Raw genomic sequence first — 19,804 nt, 5'->3', positions numbered from 1 at the left:
AGAGGGTGTGGGGAGCCCCACTGGTGTCAAGTTCCCCCTCCCCTAAGGTTAGCGCCTCTCCTTGAGGGACAACCCCCTGGCAGGGGATGCCCCTCGCACTGCTCCTCTCCTTCCTGTCCTGCCCCTTTTTCTTTCCCTTCTCCTCCCCAGGAGGTGTCTCTGTCGCCGGCTCGTGGTCGCATACCCCCCATGCCCAGAACCAGGAACCCACGACGCCGTGTCCAGCACAGGACGTGACGTGTCAACGGGCCTGGTTGATGGTGTTGGAGGGGGGCCGGAGGTCTTGGTTTTCCCTGAGGCCCCCCCCCCCCACCGGCAGCCAAGATGGCAGCTGCTGCCGGCCTTGCGGGGGCCAGGTGGTACTTGGTTAGGGGGAAGAGGGGGCTGCGGCACCAGCTGCGGCCGCCTTGGGTGGGGGTTGGCGGCCTTGGAGGTGGGGCAGTTCTTTTTAATGTGCAACGTCTCCTTACACGCATGGCACTGCACGCTGTCCGCCGGCCAGAAGACCCTGTAGGTGGTCCCCTTGAAGCCCCTTTCCAGGCTGTCCTCCTGGGCCAGGTGGACATAGACCTGGTGCCGGAAGGAGTACATGTACCTTAGGGCGGGACATGAAGGCCGAGCGGGATCGGCGCCACCCCGGACCAGACCTGGAGATGGGGGAGGAGGAGCTCCACTGGGATGAAGGGCGGGATGTTCGAGATGACAATTCGATGGGCGGTGGCCTCTAAAGGTCCACCTCCAGGAACGTCCTGCCCAGGGCAAGGTGGACCGCCCGCTCGGCCTTCAAAAAGAATACGGCCTTGCCGTACATCTTTGAGGCCACGACAATGGCTGAGGGGCCGACAACCCCAGTCATTGCCCGAACACAGGCCTCAATGGTCATGTCGGGGTGGGCATAGCACTTCACACCCAGCTGTTTAGTTATCAATTGGAATGGTGGCAGGGTCCTGGCCGCCGCCACACCCACAAACATGGGCGTGAAAGGCCTTGCCACCAGCGACGGTGTGGTGGTCGCCATGTTCATAATAACAGGTGCTACGCCCACCCCGAGACTGCCCAGATGTATGGCAGAGCGTATTGGTCGTTTGTTCTCCGTGGGGAGGTGGGGGGTTGCAAGGAGGGTTGGGTGAGGGGCCTCTGTGGCCTTTATGTTAGGTGCAGAAAGGGTGGTAGAGGGGGGGGGGGGTCTCTGTCCAGGTATTGGGGGTCAGAGAGAGAATGAGGGAGGGTGGGGGTCCAGGTGCTGTCTCCCCCGGTGTCAGAGAGGGGGATGGAGAAGCAGGAGGGAGGACGAGGGATAGGGCACTGAGTGTGCCGGTGCCCCAGTCAGGAGGAGGAGGGGGGGTGGGGGTGCCGGTGTTGGGGGCAGCCCCCGACCACCCCCACCCCCCCAAACCCCCCTCCCCCCACCCCACTCCCAGTTTCAAGTCCACCCAGCACTTAAAATCAAAATGGTAAAATAGGGCCCCTAGTGTGCCCCACATGTGACTCCAGAAGTGCAACAATATGGCTGACTCTCATATGTCCTCTGAAATGAAGCACAGTAAGGGAAGGGCAATAAATGCTGGCCCAGTCAGTGACGCTCATGTCCTGTAAATGAATGAAAAAAAAGACATTTTTATTCAGTAAGGAAATCAAGGGTTTTGGAGATAAGGCAGGAAGGTGGAGTTGAGGATTATCAGATCCATGATGATTTTGTTGAGTGGCAAAGCAGACTCAAAGACCAAAGAAGATTACAGCACAGGAACAGGCCCTCCGGCCCTCCAAGCTTGCACCGACCACACTGCCCGATTGAACTAAAACCCCCTATCCTTCCGGGGACCATATCCCTCTATTCTCATCGTATCCATGTATTTGTCAAGACGCCCCTTAAAAGTCACTACCGTATCCGCTTCCACTATCCCCCCCGGCAACGATTTCCAGGCACCCACTACTCTGTGTAAAAAATCTGCCTCGTACATCTCTTTTAAAACTTGCCTCTCGCACCTTAAATCTGTGCCCTCCGGTAATTGACTCTTAACATGGAACATGGAACATAGAACAGTACAGCACAGAACAGGCCCTTCGGCCCACGATGTTGTGCCGAGCTTTATCTGAAACCAAGATCAAGCTCTCCCACTCCCTATCATCCTGGTGTGCTCCATGTGCCTATCCAATAACTGCTTAAATGTTCCTCAAGTGTCTGACTCCACTATTACTGCAGGCAGTCCATTCCACATCCCAACCACTCTCTGAGTAAAGAACCTACCTCGGACATCCTTCCTATATCTCCCACCAAGAAGCCTATAGTTATGCCCCCTTGTAATAGCTCCATCCACCCAAAGAAATAGTCTTTGAACGTTCACTCTATCTATCCCCTTCATCATTTTATAAACCTCTATTAAGTCTCCCCTCAACCTCCTCCGCTCCAGAGAGAACAGCTCTAGCTCCCTCAACCTTTCCTCATAAGACCGATCCTCCAAACCAGGCAGCATCCTGGTAAATCTCCTTTGCACTCTTTCCAGCGCTTCCACAACCTTCTTATAGTGAGGTGACAAGAACTGCACACAATATTCCAAATGTGGTCTCACCAAGGTGCTGTACAGTTGCAGCATAACCCCACGGCTTTTAAACTCCAACCCCCTGTTAATAAAAGCTAACACACAAGAGGCCTTCTTCACAGCTCTATCCACTTGAGTGGCAACCTTCAGCGATTTGTGGATATGGACCCCAAGATCTCTCTGTTCCTCCACAGTCTTCAGAACCCTACCTTTGACCCTGTAATCCACATTTAAATTAGTCCTACCAAAATGAATCACCTCACATTTATCAGGGTTAAACTCCATCTGCCATTTTTCAGCCCAGCTTTGCATCCTATCTATGTCTCTTTGCAGTCTACAACAGCCCTCCACCTCATCCACTACTCCACCAATCTTGGTGTCATCAGCAAATTTACTGATCCACCCTTCAGCCCCCTCCTCTAAGTCATTAATAAAAATCACAAATAGCAGAGGACCAAGCACTGATCCCTGTGGCACTCCGCTAGCAACCTGCCTCCAGTCCGAAAATTTTCCATCCACCACCACCCTCTGTCTTCAATCAGATATGATGTGGAGATGCCGGCGTTGGACTGGGGTGAACACAGTAAGAAGTCTCATAACACCAGGTTAAAGTCCAACAGGTTTATTTGGTAGCAAATACCATAAGCTTTTGGAGCGCTGCTCCGAAAGGCATGGTACATTGGGGAAACCATGCAGACGCTACGACAACGGATGAATGAATACTGCTCGACAATCACCAGGAAAGACTGTTCTCTTCCTGTGGGGGAGCTCTTCAGCAGTCACGGGCATTCAGCCTTAGATCTTCAGGTAAGCGTTCTCCAAGGCGGCCTTCACGACACACGACAGCGCAGAGTCGCTGAGCAGAAACTGATAGCCAAGTTCCGCACACATGAGGACGGCCCAAACCGGGATGTTGGATTTATGTCACATTATCAGTAACCCCCACAGCTTGCCCCCTGGACTTGCAGAATCTCACTAGCTGTTCTGTCTGGAGACAATACACATCTCTTTAACCTGTGTTGAATGCTCCCTCCACCCACATTGTCTGTACCTTTAAGACCTGGCTGGTTGTAGGGATTCGCATTCTAATTAGTATTCTGTAACTTGATTTCTGTGTCTGTGCACTGTTTGAGAGCACATTTCCACTCCATCTGACGAAGGAGCAGCGCTCCGAAAGCTTATGGTATTTGCTACCAAATAAACCTGTTGGACTTTAACCTGGTGTTGTGAGACTTCTTACTGTGTTCGATCAGATAGCCAGTTACCTATCCAATCGGCCAATTTTCCCTCTATCCCATACCTCCTTACTTTCATCATAAGCCGACCATGGGGGACCTTATCAAACGCCTTACTAAAATCCATGTATATGACATCAACTGCCCTACCTTCATCAACACACTTAGTTACCTCCTCAAAAAATTCTATCAAATTTGTGAGGCACGACTTGCCCGTCACGAATCCGTGCTGACTATCCCGGATTAATCCGCATCTTTCTAAATGGTCGTAAATCCCACCCCTAAGGACCTTTTCCATCAACTTACCAACCACCGAAGTAAGACTAACCGGCCTATAATTACCAGGGTCATTTCTATTCCCTTTCTTAAACAGAGAAACAACATTCGCCACTCTCCAGTCCTCTGGCACCATCCCCATGGACAGTGAGGACCCAAAAATCAAAGCTAAAGGCTCTGCAATCTCATCCCTTGCCTCCCAAAGAATCCTAGGATATATTTCATCAGGCCCAGGGGACTTATCGACCTTCAGTTTATTCAAAACTGCCAGGACATCCTCCCTCCGAACATCTACTTCCTCCAGCCTATTAGCCTGTAACACCTTCTCTTCCTCAAAAACATGGCCCCTCTCCTTGGTGAACACTGAAGAAAAGTATTCATTCATCACCTCTCCTATCTCTACTGACTCCATACACAAGTTCCCACTACTGTCCTTTTCCGGCCCTAACCTCACCCTGGTCATTCTTTTATTCCTCACATAAGAGTAAAAAGCCTTGGGGTTTTCCTTGATCCGACCCGCCAAGGACTTCTCATGCCCCCACCTAGCTCTCCTAAGCCCCTTTTTCAGCTCATTCCTTGCTAACATGTAACCCTCAATCGAGCCATCTGAACCTTGTTTCCTCATCCCTACATAAGCTTCCCTCTTCCTTTTTACAAGACATTCTAACTCTTTTGTGAACCATGGTTCCCTCACTCGGCCATTTCCTCCCTGCCTGACAGGGACATGCGTATCAAGGACACACCGTATTTGTTCCACCCTGGGAAAAAGTTTCGACTATCCACTCTGTCCATGCCTCTCATAATCTTGTAGACTTCTATCAGGTCGCCCCTCAACCTCCATCGTTCCAGTGAGAACAAACCAAGTTTCTCCAACCTCTCCTCATAGCTAATGCCCTCCATAGCAGACAACATCCTGGTAAATCTTTTCTGTACCCCCTCCAAAGCCTCCACATCCTTCTGGTAGTGTGGCGACCAGAATTGAACACTATATTCCAAGTGCGGCCTAACTAAGGTTCTATAAAGCTGCAACATGACTTGACAATTTTTAAACTCTGTCCCGGCCGATGAAGGCAAGCATGCCATATGCCTTCTTGACTACCTTCTCCACCTGCATTGCCACTTTCAGTGACCTGTGTACCTGTACACCCAGATCCCTTTGCCTATCAATACTCTTAAGGGTTCTGCCATTTACTGTATATTTCCTATCTGTATTAGACCTTCCAAAATGTATTACCTCACATTAGTCCGGATTAAACTCCATCTGCCATCTCTCTGCCCAAGTCTCCAACTGATCTATATCCTGCTGTATCCTCTGATGGTCCTCATCGCTATCCGCAAATCCACCAACCTTTGTGTCGTCCGCAAACTTACTAATCAATCCAGTTACATTTTCCTCCAAATCATTTATATATATATATATTACAAACAACAAAAGTCTCAGCACTGATCCCTGAGGAACACCACTTGTCACAGCCCTCCATTCAGAAACGCACCCTTCCACTGCTACCCTCTGTCTTCTTTGTCTTGACTCGATGGGTTGACTAACCTACTTCTGCTCCTACATCAAATGGTCTTATTGTCTAAATTCATTCATATATTACTAGAACTGTCATCAACTTCAAACTATAAAAACAAAATAAATATTTATGCTTACCTTACTTCAAGTACAAAAGTAACATTAAAAAGTGCAACCTCCCACCTCTACCAATGTTGTAACCAAGCTGGTCTCCCTGGAAGTCAAGGATTATAGGGATAAGGCAGGAAGGTGGAGTTGAGGATTATCAGATCCGTGATGATTTCATTCAGTGGTAGAGCAGACTCGATGGGTCGAATGACCTACTTCTGCTCCTACATCAAATTACCCTGGATAGGGTAATTCTGTTCACTGCACTTGCATACCTAGAATTTGCAGGGTGTGTCAGCTGAACCATAGCTGCACTTTGATTGGATGCACACAGCTCTCAGCCATCGGGGGTGATTCTTACCAAAAGAATTCTAAAGTCCAGGACGGGTGAGAAAACTGGAGAGTTGCTCACCCGTTTTTTTGGGCGAATTCAAATCCCAAATTTTATGCATTTAGTACATTAAAAATGGCCTAAACAGTCCCTAGCCTGTAGAGAAAGGAACGGGGCTTAAATCATCAGCCAGCTTGCTGTAACAGCAGAAGGAGCTATTGCACATGTGCAGACCTCTGTGGCTGCACATGCACAATTGCAACAGCAGGGGCTTGACAGGTCTGAGAGAGAGGCCTCTGCTGCTGCAGACCAATCGCGTCCCTTTCCAACCACCCCATCCCCTCACAACTGATCTCCTGCAAAGTGGAAGTGGGCTCCTCTCCCTCCCCATACCGATCTGATGCAGAGTAACAGCGGGGCTCCCTTCCCTCCCTATACCGATCCGATACAGAGTGGCAGCGGGACCCCCCCCCCCACCGGATTGGACCAGCCGGGCCATTTCAAGCCCTACCCTCATAGGCTTCTCTTCCCTTTCTTGCTCAGTTACCTCTGGTCCCTGAAGGATTTATTCTTGGGAGATGTGGGTTTAAATTCCATCATAGCAGCTGGTGGAATTTGAATTCAGTTAATAAAAACTGTAATCAGTTTTGGTGACCCAGTAATCAGTAATGGCGACCATGAATCTATCATTGATTGTTGTAAAAAACCACCTAGTTCACTTGAGTCCTTCAAGAGGAAAATCTGCCAATCACGATGTGACTCCAGAGCCACTGTAATGTGGTTGACTTTTAACTGTGTTCTGACATGGCCTAATAAGACACAAGGCAATTGGGAATGGGCAACAAATGTTGGCCTTGCGAACGATACCCACAACCCATGAAATAATTTTTCAAACTTCTCTTTGATTATGCTTTTCTGTTTTAACAGCTCCTCATGCAGCTTGGTGTCATGCTTTGTATTATAATGGCTCTGTGAAGACTCAAGACATTTTATTGTGTTCAAGGCACTATATAAATACAAGTTGTTGCTATTATTGTTGTAACTTGAGGTTTGCTTTGTTAGGAAATAGAGGTAGTTTTAAGTAAGTTATATTTGTATTTGTGGGTATTAGGAATAGGTTTTAGCTTTGCATTTATATTTAATGTATATTTGTGGGTTAAAAATGTGAAACATAGAAATTAGGAGCAGCAGGAGGCCATCTGGCCCTCAGAGCCTGCTTCACCATTCATTATGATCACGGATATGTCAGGAGATTCTGGATATGTGCAGAAAAAATAGGGTTGTTGTAGTGGGGGACTTCAATTTCCCTGGTATAGACTGGAAAGTGCTTAGGGCTGGGGGTCTGGACGGGGAGGAATTTGTAAAATGCGTACTGGAAGGTTCTTTGGAACAGTATGTAGATAGCCCAACTAGAGAGGGGGCTATACTGGATCTAGTTCTGGGAAATGCTAAGGCTTTTTATTCATATGTTAGGAACAAAAGAGTTGTCAGGGAAAATGTCAGACCTCTCGGGGACAAAGGAGGGGAATTATGCTTAGAACCCAAGGGAATAGGGGAGATCCTAAATGAATACTTTGCATCGGTATTCACAAAGGAGAGGGACTTGTTGACTGGGAGTGTCTCAGAGGGAGGTGTTGACCCGTTAGAGAGAATTTCCATTACAAGGGAGGAAGTGTTAGGTTTTTTAGGTAACATTAAAACTGACAAATCCCCAGGGCCTGATGGCGTCTATCCTAGACTGCTCAGGGAGACAAGAGATGTAATTGTTGGGCCTCTGATGGAAATTTTTGTCTCTTCATTGGACACGGGTGAGGTCCCTGAGGATTGGAGGATAGCGAATGTGGTACCGTTATTTAAGAAGGGTAGCAGGGATAACCTGGGTAATTATAGGCCAGTGAGCTTGACATCCGTGGTAGGGAAGTTGTTGGGAGAGGATTCTTAGAGACAGGATGTATGCGCATTTAGAACGGAACAATCTCATTAGTGACAGACAGCATGGTTTTGTAAGAGGGGGGTCGTGCCTTACAAATTTGGTGGAGTTTTTTTGAGGAAGTGACAAAAACGGTTGACGAAGGAAGGGCCGTGGATGTCATCTATATGGATTTGAGTAAGGCATTTGACAAAGTCCCTCATGGCAGGTTGGTTAAGAAGGTTAAGGCTCATGGGATACAAGGAGAGGTGGCTAGATGGGTAGAAAACTGGGTTGGCCACAGGAGACAGAGGGTAACAGTCGAAGGGTCTTTCCGGCTGGAGGTCTGTGACCAGTGGTGTTCCGCAGGGCTCTGTACTGGGACCTCTGCTATTTGTGATAGATATAAATGATTTGGAAGAAGGTGTAACTGGTGTTATCAGCAAGTTTGCGGATGGCACGAAGATGGTTGGACTTGCGGATAGCGATGAACATTGTCGGACAATACAGCAGGATATAGATAGGCTGGAAAATTGGGTGGAGAAATGGCAGATGGAGTTTAATCCAAATAAATGCAAAGTGATGCATTTTGGAAAAACTAATGTAGGGGGGAGTTATACAATAAATGGCAGAGCCATCAAGAGTATAGAAACACAGGGGGACCGAGGTGTGCAAGTCTACAAATCCTTGAAGGTGGCAGCACAGGTGGAGAAGGTGGTGAAGAAGGCATATGGTATGCTTGCCTTTATAGGACGGGGTATAGAGTATAAAAGCCGGAGTCTGATGTTGCAGCTGTATAGAATGCTGGTTAGGCCACATTTGGAGTACTGCGTCCAGTTCTGGTCGCCGCAGTACCAGAAGGACGTGGAGGCTTTAGAGAGAGTGCAGAGAAGGTTTACCAGGATGTTGCCTGGTATGGAGGGTCTTAGCTATGAGGAGAGATTGGGTAAACTGGGCTTGTTCTCCCTGGAAAGATGGAGAATGAAGGGAGATCTAATAGAGGTGTACAAAATTATGAAGGGTATAGATAGGGTGAACAGTGGGAAGCTTTTTCCCAGATCGGAGGTGGGGATCACGAGGGGTCATGGGCTCAAGGTGAGAGGGGCGAGGTATAACTCAGATATCAGAGGGATGTTTTTTACGCAGAAAGTGGTGGGGGCCTGGAATGCACTGCCAAGTAGGGTGGTGGAGGCAGACACGCTGACATCGTTTAAGAATTACCTGGATAGTCACATGAGCAGTCTGGGAATGGAGGGATACAAACGAATGGTCTAGTTAGACCAATGAGCAGCACAGGCTTGGAGGGCCGAAGGGCCTGTTTCCTGTGCTGTACTGTTCTTTGACTAATTATCCAACTCAATAACCTGATCCCACCTCCCCTATATCCTTTGTTCCCTTTTGCCTCAAGTGCTGGGTCTAACTGCTGCTTAAAAACATATGTTTTGACCTCAACTGCTTTCTGTGGTAGTGAATTCCACAGGCTAACCACTGTCTGGGTGAAGACATTTCTCTCCATCTCTGTCCTAATCAGTATACCCTGTATGCTCAGACTGTGCCCCAAGGTTCTGGGTAACTCCACCATTGGGAACATCCTCCTTGCATCTACCCTGTCTAGTCCTGATAGAACTTTATAGGTTTCTATGAGATGCCCCCTCATTCTTCTGAACTCCAGCGAATACAATCCTAACCGACTCTATCTCTCCTCGTATGTCAGTCCTGCCATCCCAGGAATCAGTCTGGTAAACCTTCTCTGCACTCTCTCAAGAGCAAGAACACTCTTCCTCAGATGCAGAGACCAAAACTGCACACAATGTTCCAGGTGTAGCCTCACCAGTGCCCTGTATAATTGTATCAAGACATCCTTGCTCCTGGTACTCGAATCCTCTCACTATGAAGGCCAACATACCATTTGCCTCTTTGTCTGCTGTCATGCTTACCTTCAGTGACTGTTGTACAAGGACACCCGGTTCTCGTTGCATTTTCCCTTCTCCTAATTTATGGCCATTCAGATAATAACATGAATTCCTATTTTGCTACTGAAATGAATAACTTTACATTTATCGAAATTATACTGTTATTTGCCCTTCATTTGCCACTCACTCAGCTTGTCCAAAATCACACAAGGATTTATGCATTCTCCTCCCGGCTCACACTCCCACCCTGTCAACCTGGGTCTCGTTTCATTTTAGAATAGAGACATCAGGTCTGGAGCTGTTTGTATGCCTACATTTTTAATGAGATATTACAATTCTTGAAGGGAAGTCAAAAGAGGTAAAATTAAAAGCTGTGCCGTTACCTAGCAACGGGATCAGAGTGGGAAACCCATAGAAACATAACAGCAGTTTTAGTTCTGTTAGATGCAGCAGTCCACAGAGAGTGCCAAAACAGACAAGACATGAAAAGGGACAGAGAGAAGTTCAAAGCTAAAGAAGATGGTTCCAAAAACCAGGGAGGTCCCAGGAAGACAACTAAGTCGAGCAACAAGCAAAGGGATTATGAATAGATCCTGTTAGGTAAAATCAAGAATGAGGAGCAGAAGAAAGCTCCAAGTTTAAAGAGGAAAGTTGCAGGAAGCAGACTTAAAGCAAAAGAGACTTGTGAGAAGCCAGAAGATCTGAGGAGACAGCCAGAGGTGGGTGACTCCTTACTATGGGCCTGTGAAGCAGTAGTGTTCTCTTAGTACTGATGAATATTTGAGAGAATGTATGGAAGGTGAAGCTTGAATACATGTGGTGATCTAAGGAAGAGGAATGTAGAAACATAGAAGATAGGAGGAGGCCATTTTGCCCTTTGAACCTGCTCCACCATTCATCACGATCATGGCTGGTCATCCAACTCAATAGCCTAACCCTGCTTTCTCCCCGTAACCTTTGATCCCATTCATCCCAAGTGCTATATCTAGCCGCCTCTTGAATACATTCAATGTTTTGGCATCAACTACTTCCTGTGGTAATGAATTCCACAGGCTCACCATTCCTTGGGTAAAGAAATGACTCCTCATCTCCGTCCTAAATGGTCCACTCCGAATCCTCAGACTGTGACTACTGGTTCTGGACACACCCACTATCGGGAACATCCTCCCGGCATCTACCCTGTTTAGTCCTGTTAGAATTTTATAAGTCTCTATGAGATCCCCCCTCATTCGTCTGAACTCCAGCGAAAACAATCCTAACCTAGTCAATAAATACATCAGTCCCGCCATCCCTGAAATCAGCCTGGTAAACCTTCGCTGCACTTCCTCGAGAGCAATAACATCCTTCCTCAGAAAAGGAGACCAAAACTGCACACAATACTCTAGGTGTGGCCTCACCAAGGCCCTGTATAATTGCAACAACACATCCTTGTTCCTGCATTCGAAACCTCTCGCCATGAAGGCCTACATACCATTTGCCTTCTTTACTGCCTGCTGCACCTGAATGCTTGCCTTCAGTGACTGGTGCACAAGGACACCCAGGTCCCGCTGCACACTCCCCTCTCCCAATTTACAGCCATTCAGGTAGTAATCCTCCACCTTGTTTTTGCTTCCAAAGTGAATAACGTCACATTTATCCAATTGCTATCTGCCATTGAATTGCCCACTCCCCCAACCTGTCCAGATCATGCTGAAGGATCTCTGCATCCTCATCACAGCTCAATCTCCCACCTAACTTGGTATCATCTGCAAACTTTGAGATGTTACATTTTGTTCCCTCGTCCAGATCATTAATATATATTGTGAATAGCTGGGGTTCCAGCACCAATCCCTGTGGCACCCCACCAGTTACTACCTGCCAATTTGAAAAGGACCCATTAATTCGTGCTCTTTGTTTCCCCTCTGCCAACCAGTTTTCTATCTATCTCAATACACTTCCCCCAATCCCATGCGCTTTAATCTTGCACAAGAATCTTTTCTGCAGGACTTTGTCAAACGCTTTCTGAAAGTCCAAATATATCACATCGACTGGCTCCCCCTTGTCAACTCTACTAGTTACATCTTCAAAGAATTCCAACAGATTTGTCAAGCATGATTTCCCCTTCATAAATCCATGCTGACTGTCTGATCCTGCCACTACTTTCTAAATGCTCTGCTATAAAGTCCTTGATAATGGATTTTAGAATTTTCCCCACTACCGATGTTGGGTTTACTGGTCTATAATTCTCTGTTTTCTCTCTACCTCTCTTTTTGAATATTGGAATAACATTTGCTACCCTCCAATCTGCAGGGACTGTTCCAGAGTCTACGGAATTCTGGAAGATGACCACCAATGCATCCACTATTTCTAGAGCCACTTCTTTAATTACTCTGGGATGTAGATTATCAGGACCTGGGGATTTATCCGCCTTCAATCCCATTAATATTTCCAACACCATTTTTCTCCTAATATTGATCTCCCTCAGTTATTCCCTCTCACTAAATCTTGCATTCTCCAACACTTCTTGTATCTGCTCTGTGTCCCCTTTTGTGAAGACAGGACCAAAATATGTATTCAGTTGCTCAGCCATTTCTTTGTCCCCTATTAAACATTCTCCCGTTTCTGTTTGTAGGGGCCCAACATTTGTCATCTTCAACCTCTTTCTCTTCACATATCTATAGAAACTCTTAGTGTCAGTTTTTATGTTTCCTGCAAGCTTACTTTTGTACTGTATTTTCCCCTTCTTAATCAATCCCTTGGTCCTTCTTTGCTGAATTCTAAACTGCTCCCAATCCTCAGACCTATTATTTTTCTTGGCCAATTTGTATGCTTCTTCCCTTGGATTGGAAACTATCTCTAATTTCCTTTGTAAGCCATGAATTGGCCCTCACCCATTTTGCTTTTGTGCCAAACAAGAATAAACAGTTGCTGCAGTTCCCCCATGCGTTCCTTGAATGTTTGCCATTGCTTATCCACTGTCATCCCTTTAAGTAACTCTCCCCAATCTATCAAGGCCAACTCACGGCTCATATCTTCATAGTTTCCTTTATTAAGATTCAACACCCTAGTCTCCAAATCAGCAACTTCACTCTCCATCTTGATAAAAAAATTCTTTCATTTATGGTCGCTCATCCCCAAAGGGTCTCACAGAGCTAGATTGGCAATGTAGTACCCAGTCTAAGATGGCCTACTTTCTAGTTGGTTCCTCCACATATTGGTCAAGAAAACCATCCCGTATACACTCCAGGAATCCCCCCCTCTAGGCCATTGTGGGTAATTTGATTTGCCCAATCTATGTGCGGATTAACATTACCCATGATCACCGATATTCCCTTATAACACGCATCTCTAATTTCATGTTTAATGCCATTCCCAACATCACCACTGCAGTTTGTAGGTCTACATATTGTGGTAATTTCATCTTTAACCAGCAGCACCACTCCACCACCTTATCCTTTATGCCTGTCCTTCCCAAATACTGAATATCCTGGGACATTCAGTTCTCATCCCTGGTCACCCTGCAGCCACGTCTCCTTAATCCCAATCATATTGTACTTGTTTACATTTATCTGCGCGATTAGTTCATCCACTTTATTGCAAATGCTCCGCACATTAAGGCACAGAGCCTTTAATCTTGTCATCTTCACATTGTTTGTCTCATTCCCAATATTTTTCTCTATGGCCCTGTTTGAATTTTGTCCTTGGTTTCTCTGCTTATCACTTTTCTTATTCCCTTTTCTACCTTTTGTTTTTGTCCTTGCTCCTTCCTTCTCTGGCTCCTTACGTAAGTTCCCATCCCCCTGGCATTTAGTTTAAGCCCTCCCCAACCGTTCTAGCAAGCAGTTCCCATCCTGCCCAGACGTAATCCGTCCAATTTTTATAGGTCCCATCTCCTCCAGAACCGGTCCCAATGTCCCAGGAATCTGAAACCCTCCCCCTGACACCATCTCTTCAGCCACGTATTCATCCAATATATCCTGTCATTTCTACTCATGACTAGCACGTGGCACCAGTAATAATCCTGAGATCACTACCTTTGAAGTACGATTTCTTAACTTTCTTCCTAGCTCCCTGTAGGACCTTTTAGGACCTCATCCCTTCTTTTACCTATGTTGTTTATACCGATGTGTACCACGAACACTTGCTGTTCACCCTCCCCCTCCAAAATGTCTTGTACCCGCTCCAAGAAATCTTTGACCCGAGCACCAGGGAGGCAACATACCATCCTGGAATCTTACTTGCGGCCACAGGAATGCCTGTCTATTTCCCTTACAATTGAGTCCCCTATAACTATTGTACTGGCATACTTTTTACTCCTCCCTTCTGCAGCAGATCCAACCATGGTGCAACGAGTTTGACTGCTGCTGCTTTCCCCTGAGAGGTCATTCCCCTCAACAGTATCCAAAACAGTATATGTGTTTTGCAGGGGAATGGTCACAGGAGATTCCTGTACTACCTGCCTATCTCTCTTGCTCTGTCTGGTGGTCACCCATTCCCTTCCTGCCTGCGGAGTCTGAGCCTGCAGTGTGACCGCCTCCCTATATGTGCTACCAAAAATACTCTCTGACTTGTAGATGCTCTACAGTGTCTCCAACCGCCACTCCAGCTCTGAAACTCGAGCTTCCAGGAGCTGTAGCTGGAGACACTTCCTGCATGCATGCTGACCCGGGGGACTGGAACTATCCCAACCTATATGGAACAACCACGGCTTGGAGTTCTCCTGTCATGTCTTACCCTTATAAGTTAAACTTTTGAAAGATGTTTTATTTCAGATTATATCCAATTCTCTAGGGCCTTTCTTTCCTGATTCTCGTTATTACCAAATATAACCTTTACAAACTATAAACCACAGAAATTACACAGAAACACTATTGTAGTGTACAACAACAACTACAATGCCAAGAGAAAAAAAAACTATTTGCCACTCACCAGCCAATCACTTACCTGCTGGCTGTGACGACACAGTTCAATTTCCTTCTACCTCTCACTTGCCCTCGAGTCTCCCTCACAGTTCCGCCTCTCTGTCCCTCTCAAAGATGAGCACCTCTGTAACAAAGAGAACAAAGAACAGTACAGCACAGGAAACAGGCCCTTCGGCCCTCCAAGCCTGTGCCGCTCCTTGGTCCAACTAGACCAATCGTTTGTATCCCTCCATTCCCAGGCTGCTCATGTGACTATCCAGGTAAGTCTTAAACGATGTCAGCGTGCCTGCCTCCACCACCCTACTTGGCAGTGCATTCCAGGCCCCCACCACCCTCTGTGTAAAAAACGTCCCTCTGATGTCTGAGTTATACTTCGCCCCTCTCAGCTTGAGCCCGTGACCCCTCGTGATCGTCACCTCCGACCTGGGAAAAAGCTTCCCACTGTTCACCCTATCTATACCCTTCATAATCTTGTATACCTCTATTAGATCTCCCCTCATTCTCCGTCTTTCCAAGGAGAACAACCCCAGTCTACCCAATCTCTCCTCATAGCTAAGACCCTCCATACCAGGCAACATCCTGGTAACCTCAGCACCGAATTCCCACTCAACTCCAAATTTCCAATACCCTCACTCTGGCTGAAATCTCACTTCGGTTGACTGGTTATGCGCAAGTTCACTGGTCAGAAGGAGAGACTGAAACACTGGAGGTGGATCCTTGTTGAAGATGTCCAAGTGAAAGTGTAATTTGGGAGGACATTCCAAAGTGAATTCTTCAAAAGTGGAGATTGGAAACTCAAGTTAAAAGACAGAGCTTTTGTGAGACTAATTGGCTCAATGTGTGACCAGCATTTAGAGGGACTTGATGAGAGATCCATAACATCTGTTTGGGGTGTTATCTGTTACTTGGTTTCAGAGTGTGGGGTTTCTAGTCACAGGTTGTCCGTTGGTTTACTGGAATGTTTACTCACTGTGAACGTTAGAGTATAAAATAGATTTTGTAACTTGTGTTATCCTTACAAATATGTATATATATGTTAAGACATAGTTGTGGGTGAAGGAGCAGTGTAATATAGTTAATCTTTTCCTGTTTAATAAGTGTTTTATTCTTAAAGGTTCATCAGCAGTCTCTGAGACTCAGTTCAGTAACTGCCTCCGTGTTTCTAAACAAAAAAAAAGTTAGGATCTATCGAGCTGGGTTCCACCCTGGAATCTGATTTGTCCAGTAGTAACACCAGCTGGGATTGTAACAACTTCATAAGATTCCTTAATTTGTCACTTAATTTAACAAATAATTTTTAAGTTTTAGTGTTGATTTGTGGAAATTTCTACATTATACATGTTTTCCTTTCAACTTTTAGTCAATTTTCTTAAAATTTAAACACACTTAGGCTTTAAACTAGCATGAACTAACAGCTGTAGTGAAACTAGACTTGTCTTTTTGTTTTTATCCAGGAAATCCTTGGCTTACAGGGCTGGGGAGCTGTTGACTAAGCTGAAAGCTGCAGGTGTTGGGGATAGGCCAGTGGTGTGGATAGCACATAGTATGGGAGGTAAGAACTTTACAAAAGCAGACAAACAGTTTCCCATCTGTCTCTTTTCCATGGTTGCCACTTGATGGAAAATATTTCTGTACCTGCATTAGAACCCACTTAATTATATTATTTGGAATAATATACCACATTTAGGAGGTCATTTGGAACAACACACGTGCTAATTCTGTGGTGACGCTTTTCCATTAATTCCATTCCTCTTCTCTTTCCCCATGGCTTCATATTTATTTTTTTATTCAAATCTTACCCAATTCTATCCTGAGTGCTACTTTTGAACATACTTCCACCATAGTTTCAGGCAGCGCATTCCAGATCACAATATTTTGCTGTGTAGAAATTGTTTCCTTATGTCACTTCTGATTAGTTTGGCAATCACCTAAAATCTATGTTCTGCCACTGGACATGGTTTTTCCTTATTTATTCTCTCAAAATCATTTATTAAACCTCCTTTTAATCTCTCTATTCTACTCTAGGAGAACAATCCTGGCTTCTCTAATTCTTCTGCATAACTTGGGAATGTAAGAACAGTAGACCACTTAGCCGTTCAGGCCAGTTCTACATTATGGCTGATTTGTGAGCTAACTTGACAAGTCTTTGCCCCATATCCCAAAGGATCTGGAAACGAATCACTAAAACACATTAAACCTGGCACATGTGCAAAGGTTTTCTTCTGGTGAATTCTTGAGCATTCACTTGATGTTTCTCACCCAACTCATATCCCCAAGACAGACAAAACCGCATTTGTTGCTTCAACTGCAGAGAAATACGTTAGTTCCCTAGACTCAGTGCAGAATTCTCCCCAAGAAAACGGTGAGATTCCCGCTGCGAGGGTCAGTTCAATTCAGTTTTCAATTCAACCACACCTGGAAATGTTTTTGCGGTCTGGAGAGATATTCATTAAATTCGCCTTTTTTGTTGGAGTGGGAACCTAAAGACACAAACAAGGCAAGCTCCTTGTGTGAAAAGGGTGCCCGGATCTCCAGTCAACCCTACACAACCTCACCCCCACTCTTGCTAGCTAAGGCCCCACCCCCTTCCACTCCCTGGCACTAGACCACCACCACTCGCTGATATCAGTACCTCTTCCCTCCTAGTAAGTGATACCCTGCTATGGGATCACTGAAGCCCCCCGCAATTGAGGAGCCCCGCCCTTGGGGGCCCCCCTTCAGGAGCCCCAACGGCCCCCCCTGTTGACCCCCCTGGGCCCCCATTCAGCCTCCCCCTCTTGGCACTGCAAACTTGGCACTATGGCAATGGCAGCCTGGCACTGCTTCCTGTACCCTGGCAGCGGCCACTTGGGTGCATCAATGGCCACTGAGCCCCCCAGCATGGCCATTACGCCTGGTCTCTATTTGTGAAGACTAGTGCTGATTCATGCCAGGTTTCACTGCCCACCAGAATCGGAAACTCCCAGGAACAAGGAGAATCCAGTTTTAAAGCGATAAAGCATATTTAAATGGGGAGTAAATATGCTAATCTGGTTCCTGCCCTCACTGGATACGATCTGTGCTGGGGCCATGCGGGGCAAGAGAATCCAACCCTCATTCTCTCAGTAGCCTTAGAACCATAGAAATGTGATGAGAGAAAAGATGGCGTTGATGTGCGAGGAAGCATGATCTACAGGTGTCACAATCCTCCTTGAAATCCAGCTGTTTGTTGAGGTCTGCAGAGAATTTAATGTACTTCAAAAGCAAGCTTTAGACATACCTGGAATGCAGTTCCAAATAGAGAACTTCGAAAGTCTAACTGGAAAGGGTTATTTTTAGATTCCTTCCTGCCGGTTGGAATTTATTGTATGTGCTCAGCGGGGGAGGGGCTGTGGATTTAAGCTCTGTCTGCAAACTCTCTGTTCTTTTTATCACCCAAGAAAGGGTGAATTAAAGTGGGAAGCAGGAGCCACTGAGCTCCTGCTGCAAATTGCAAGCTGCTACTGCTACTTATGGATTTTTTTTTCGCAGCTAGAGCTCTATGAGGGGCATGTTGCAGTTCAGCCTGGAACCATCTTGTAGTTTTTTCACTCAGTCAAGTGTGAATTGGTTTAGGGTGGGGGGCGACCCAGAGAAGAACTCCTGTGTCATAAAAGCTGTAACTGTCAGATCAACCTGGGGACACTGTGCTGTTTCTTTTTTCACCCAACCAAGGGTGAATTAAACTGGGGGAGAAGAGTTGCAACCTGCAGCTCGGCTGGGAACCCTTTGCTGCTTCTGTTCGCCCAGTTAAGGTGAAAAGCAATCCATGTAAGAACCCTGGTAGATCGAACAGCGAGACAGCTTGATATGTGGATCAAGAAATAGTGCCCCAGGCTGGAGGAAATGGATAAGTCCATGGACGCTGGAACAGGCAAAATGGCAGGAGGCAAACCAAAATGGAAGAGTGGGACCACAGGGGCAGAGGGGGGTGGGTCCCCACCACGTTCTCCTGGAGTGGTCCCTGAAGAGGGCATGCTGAGTGAAAGGGGAAGCTATTATGGACGCCATGCAAAGATTGGACAGTAAGTTGGACCGGTGGGCCACTGAGTTGCAGGCCAAGATAGACGAGCTGAGAGAGGAGCTCGGATCATCTGTTAAATCTCTCCACGGTGCCACCGTCGCCCATAAGAACTGCTTGAAGGAGCTTGAGGACTCGGAGGCATTTAGTGGAAACACTATCTCCGAGCTGATGAGCCAAATTACTCATTTGACATCGGAGGTTAAGTCCCTAAGGGAGAAATGTGATGAGATGGAAAGACATCAAAGCTGAAATAACATTCATCTGATAGGCCTTCCGGAGGGAATCAAGGGCCCAAATATCACAGACTTTGTCACCCGGCTATTGAAGAATGTGCTGGAACTTGAGGATGATCTGCTTCTGGATCGCGTACACAGAGTGTTATGGGCAAAGCCCAGACCGAGAGAAGCTCCTCGGCCCATTACGATACACCTCGGCACGAAACAGAATCCTGCGGCAAGCAGCACAGGCTACCACTCTGAGGTACCAAGAAAATAAGCTGTTGATATTTCTAGATTTTACCCCGGCGGTGGCAAGGAGAAGGGCAGCCTTCACCAATGGCAAACGACTTCTGCGGACTGTCCTGGGGTCAGGTTTGGGCTTCGCTTTCCAGCCTGCTTGAGGATTACTCTCAACAATGGAACTGAGCACAAAGTTCACGGATCCGTCATTGGCGATGAAATTTGTGAAGCAGACTTTTAAATTGGGTGACCGCACGGCGGATGTAAACTGATATTTGTTTTTTATGAACCTGCATGCTTTACCCGGATCGAATTGTCGGCCAGGAAAGGGTAATGGGTTTTGCGACTGTTAGGTTAAGTGTTTGATATTTCTACAGACCTTTTCAGGTTATAACACCTGTGACCACGATGAGAATGAAGGTGGAGATCGTGCTCCATGCGGAGTGCTGTGAAGGTGCTGTGATAAGGAGGCGTTGGAGGCACAGGTGCCCTGTTTGGACGGTAGCACGGTAGCACAGTGGTTAGCACTGCTGCTTCACAGCTCCAGGGTCCTGGGTTCGATTCCCGGCTCGGGT

The 19,804-nt window shown here is 46.6% G+C and overlaps 1 protein-coding gene across 12 annotated transcripts in view; it reads left to right on the top strand.

The window, feature by feature from the left end:
- serac1 (serine active site containing 1) overlaps positions 1 to 19,804 on the top strand; it is a 232,373-nt gene that overhangs the window by 156,649 nt on the left and 55,920 nt on the right. For all 12 annotated transcript variants that reach the window (XR_013499660.1, XM_078230002.1, XM_078229996.1 and 9 more), the window contains one exon: positions 16,184 to 16,281. Coding sequence is in view for 11 of the 12 variants with exons in the window: in XM_078230002.1 (XP_078086128.1) it covers positions 16,184 to 16,281 (98 nt within the window). In the remaining variant the exon portion in view is untranslated. The remainder of the gene's footprint in view (positions 1 to 16,183; positions 16,282 to 19,804) is intronic.

This window comes from Mustelus asterias, chromosome 15 (genome assembly GCF_964213995.1).
Source record: "Mustelus asterias chromosome 15, sMusAst1.hap1.1, whole genome shotgun sequence".
NCBI lineage: Eukaryota > Metazoa > Chordata > Chondrichthyes > Carcharhiniformes > Triakidae > Mustelus > Mustelus asterias.
Note: the sequence above shows the minus strand (reverse complement) of the source record. Positions and strands in the feature narration are given on the sequence as shown.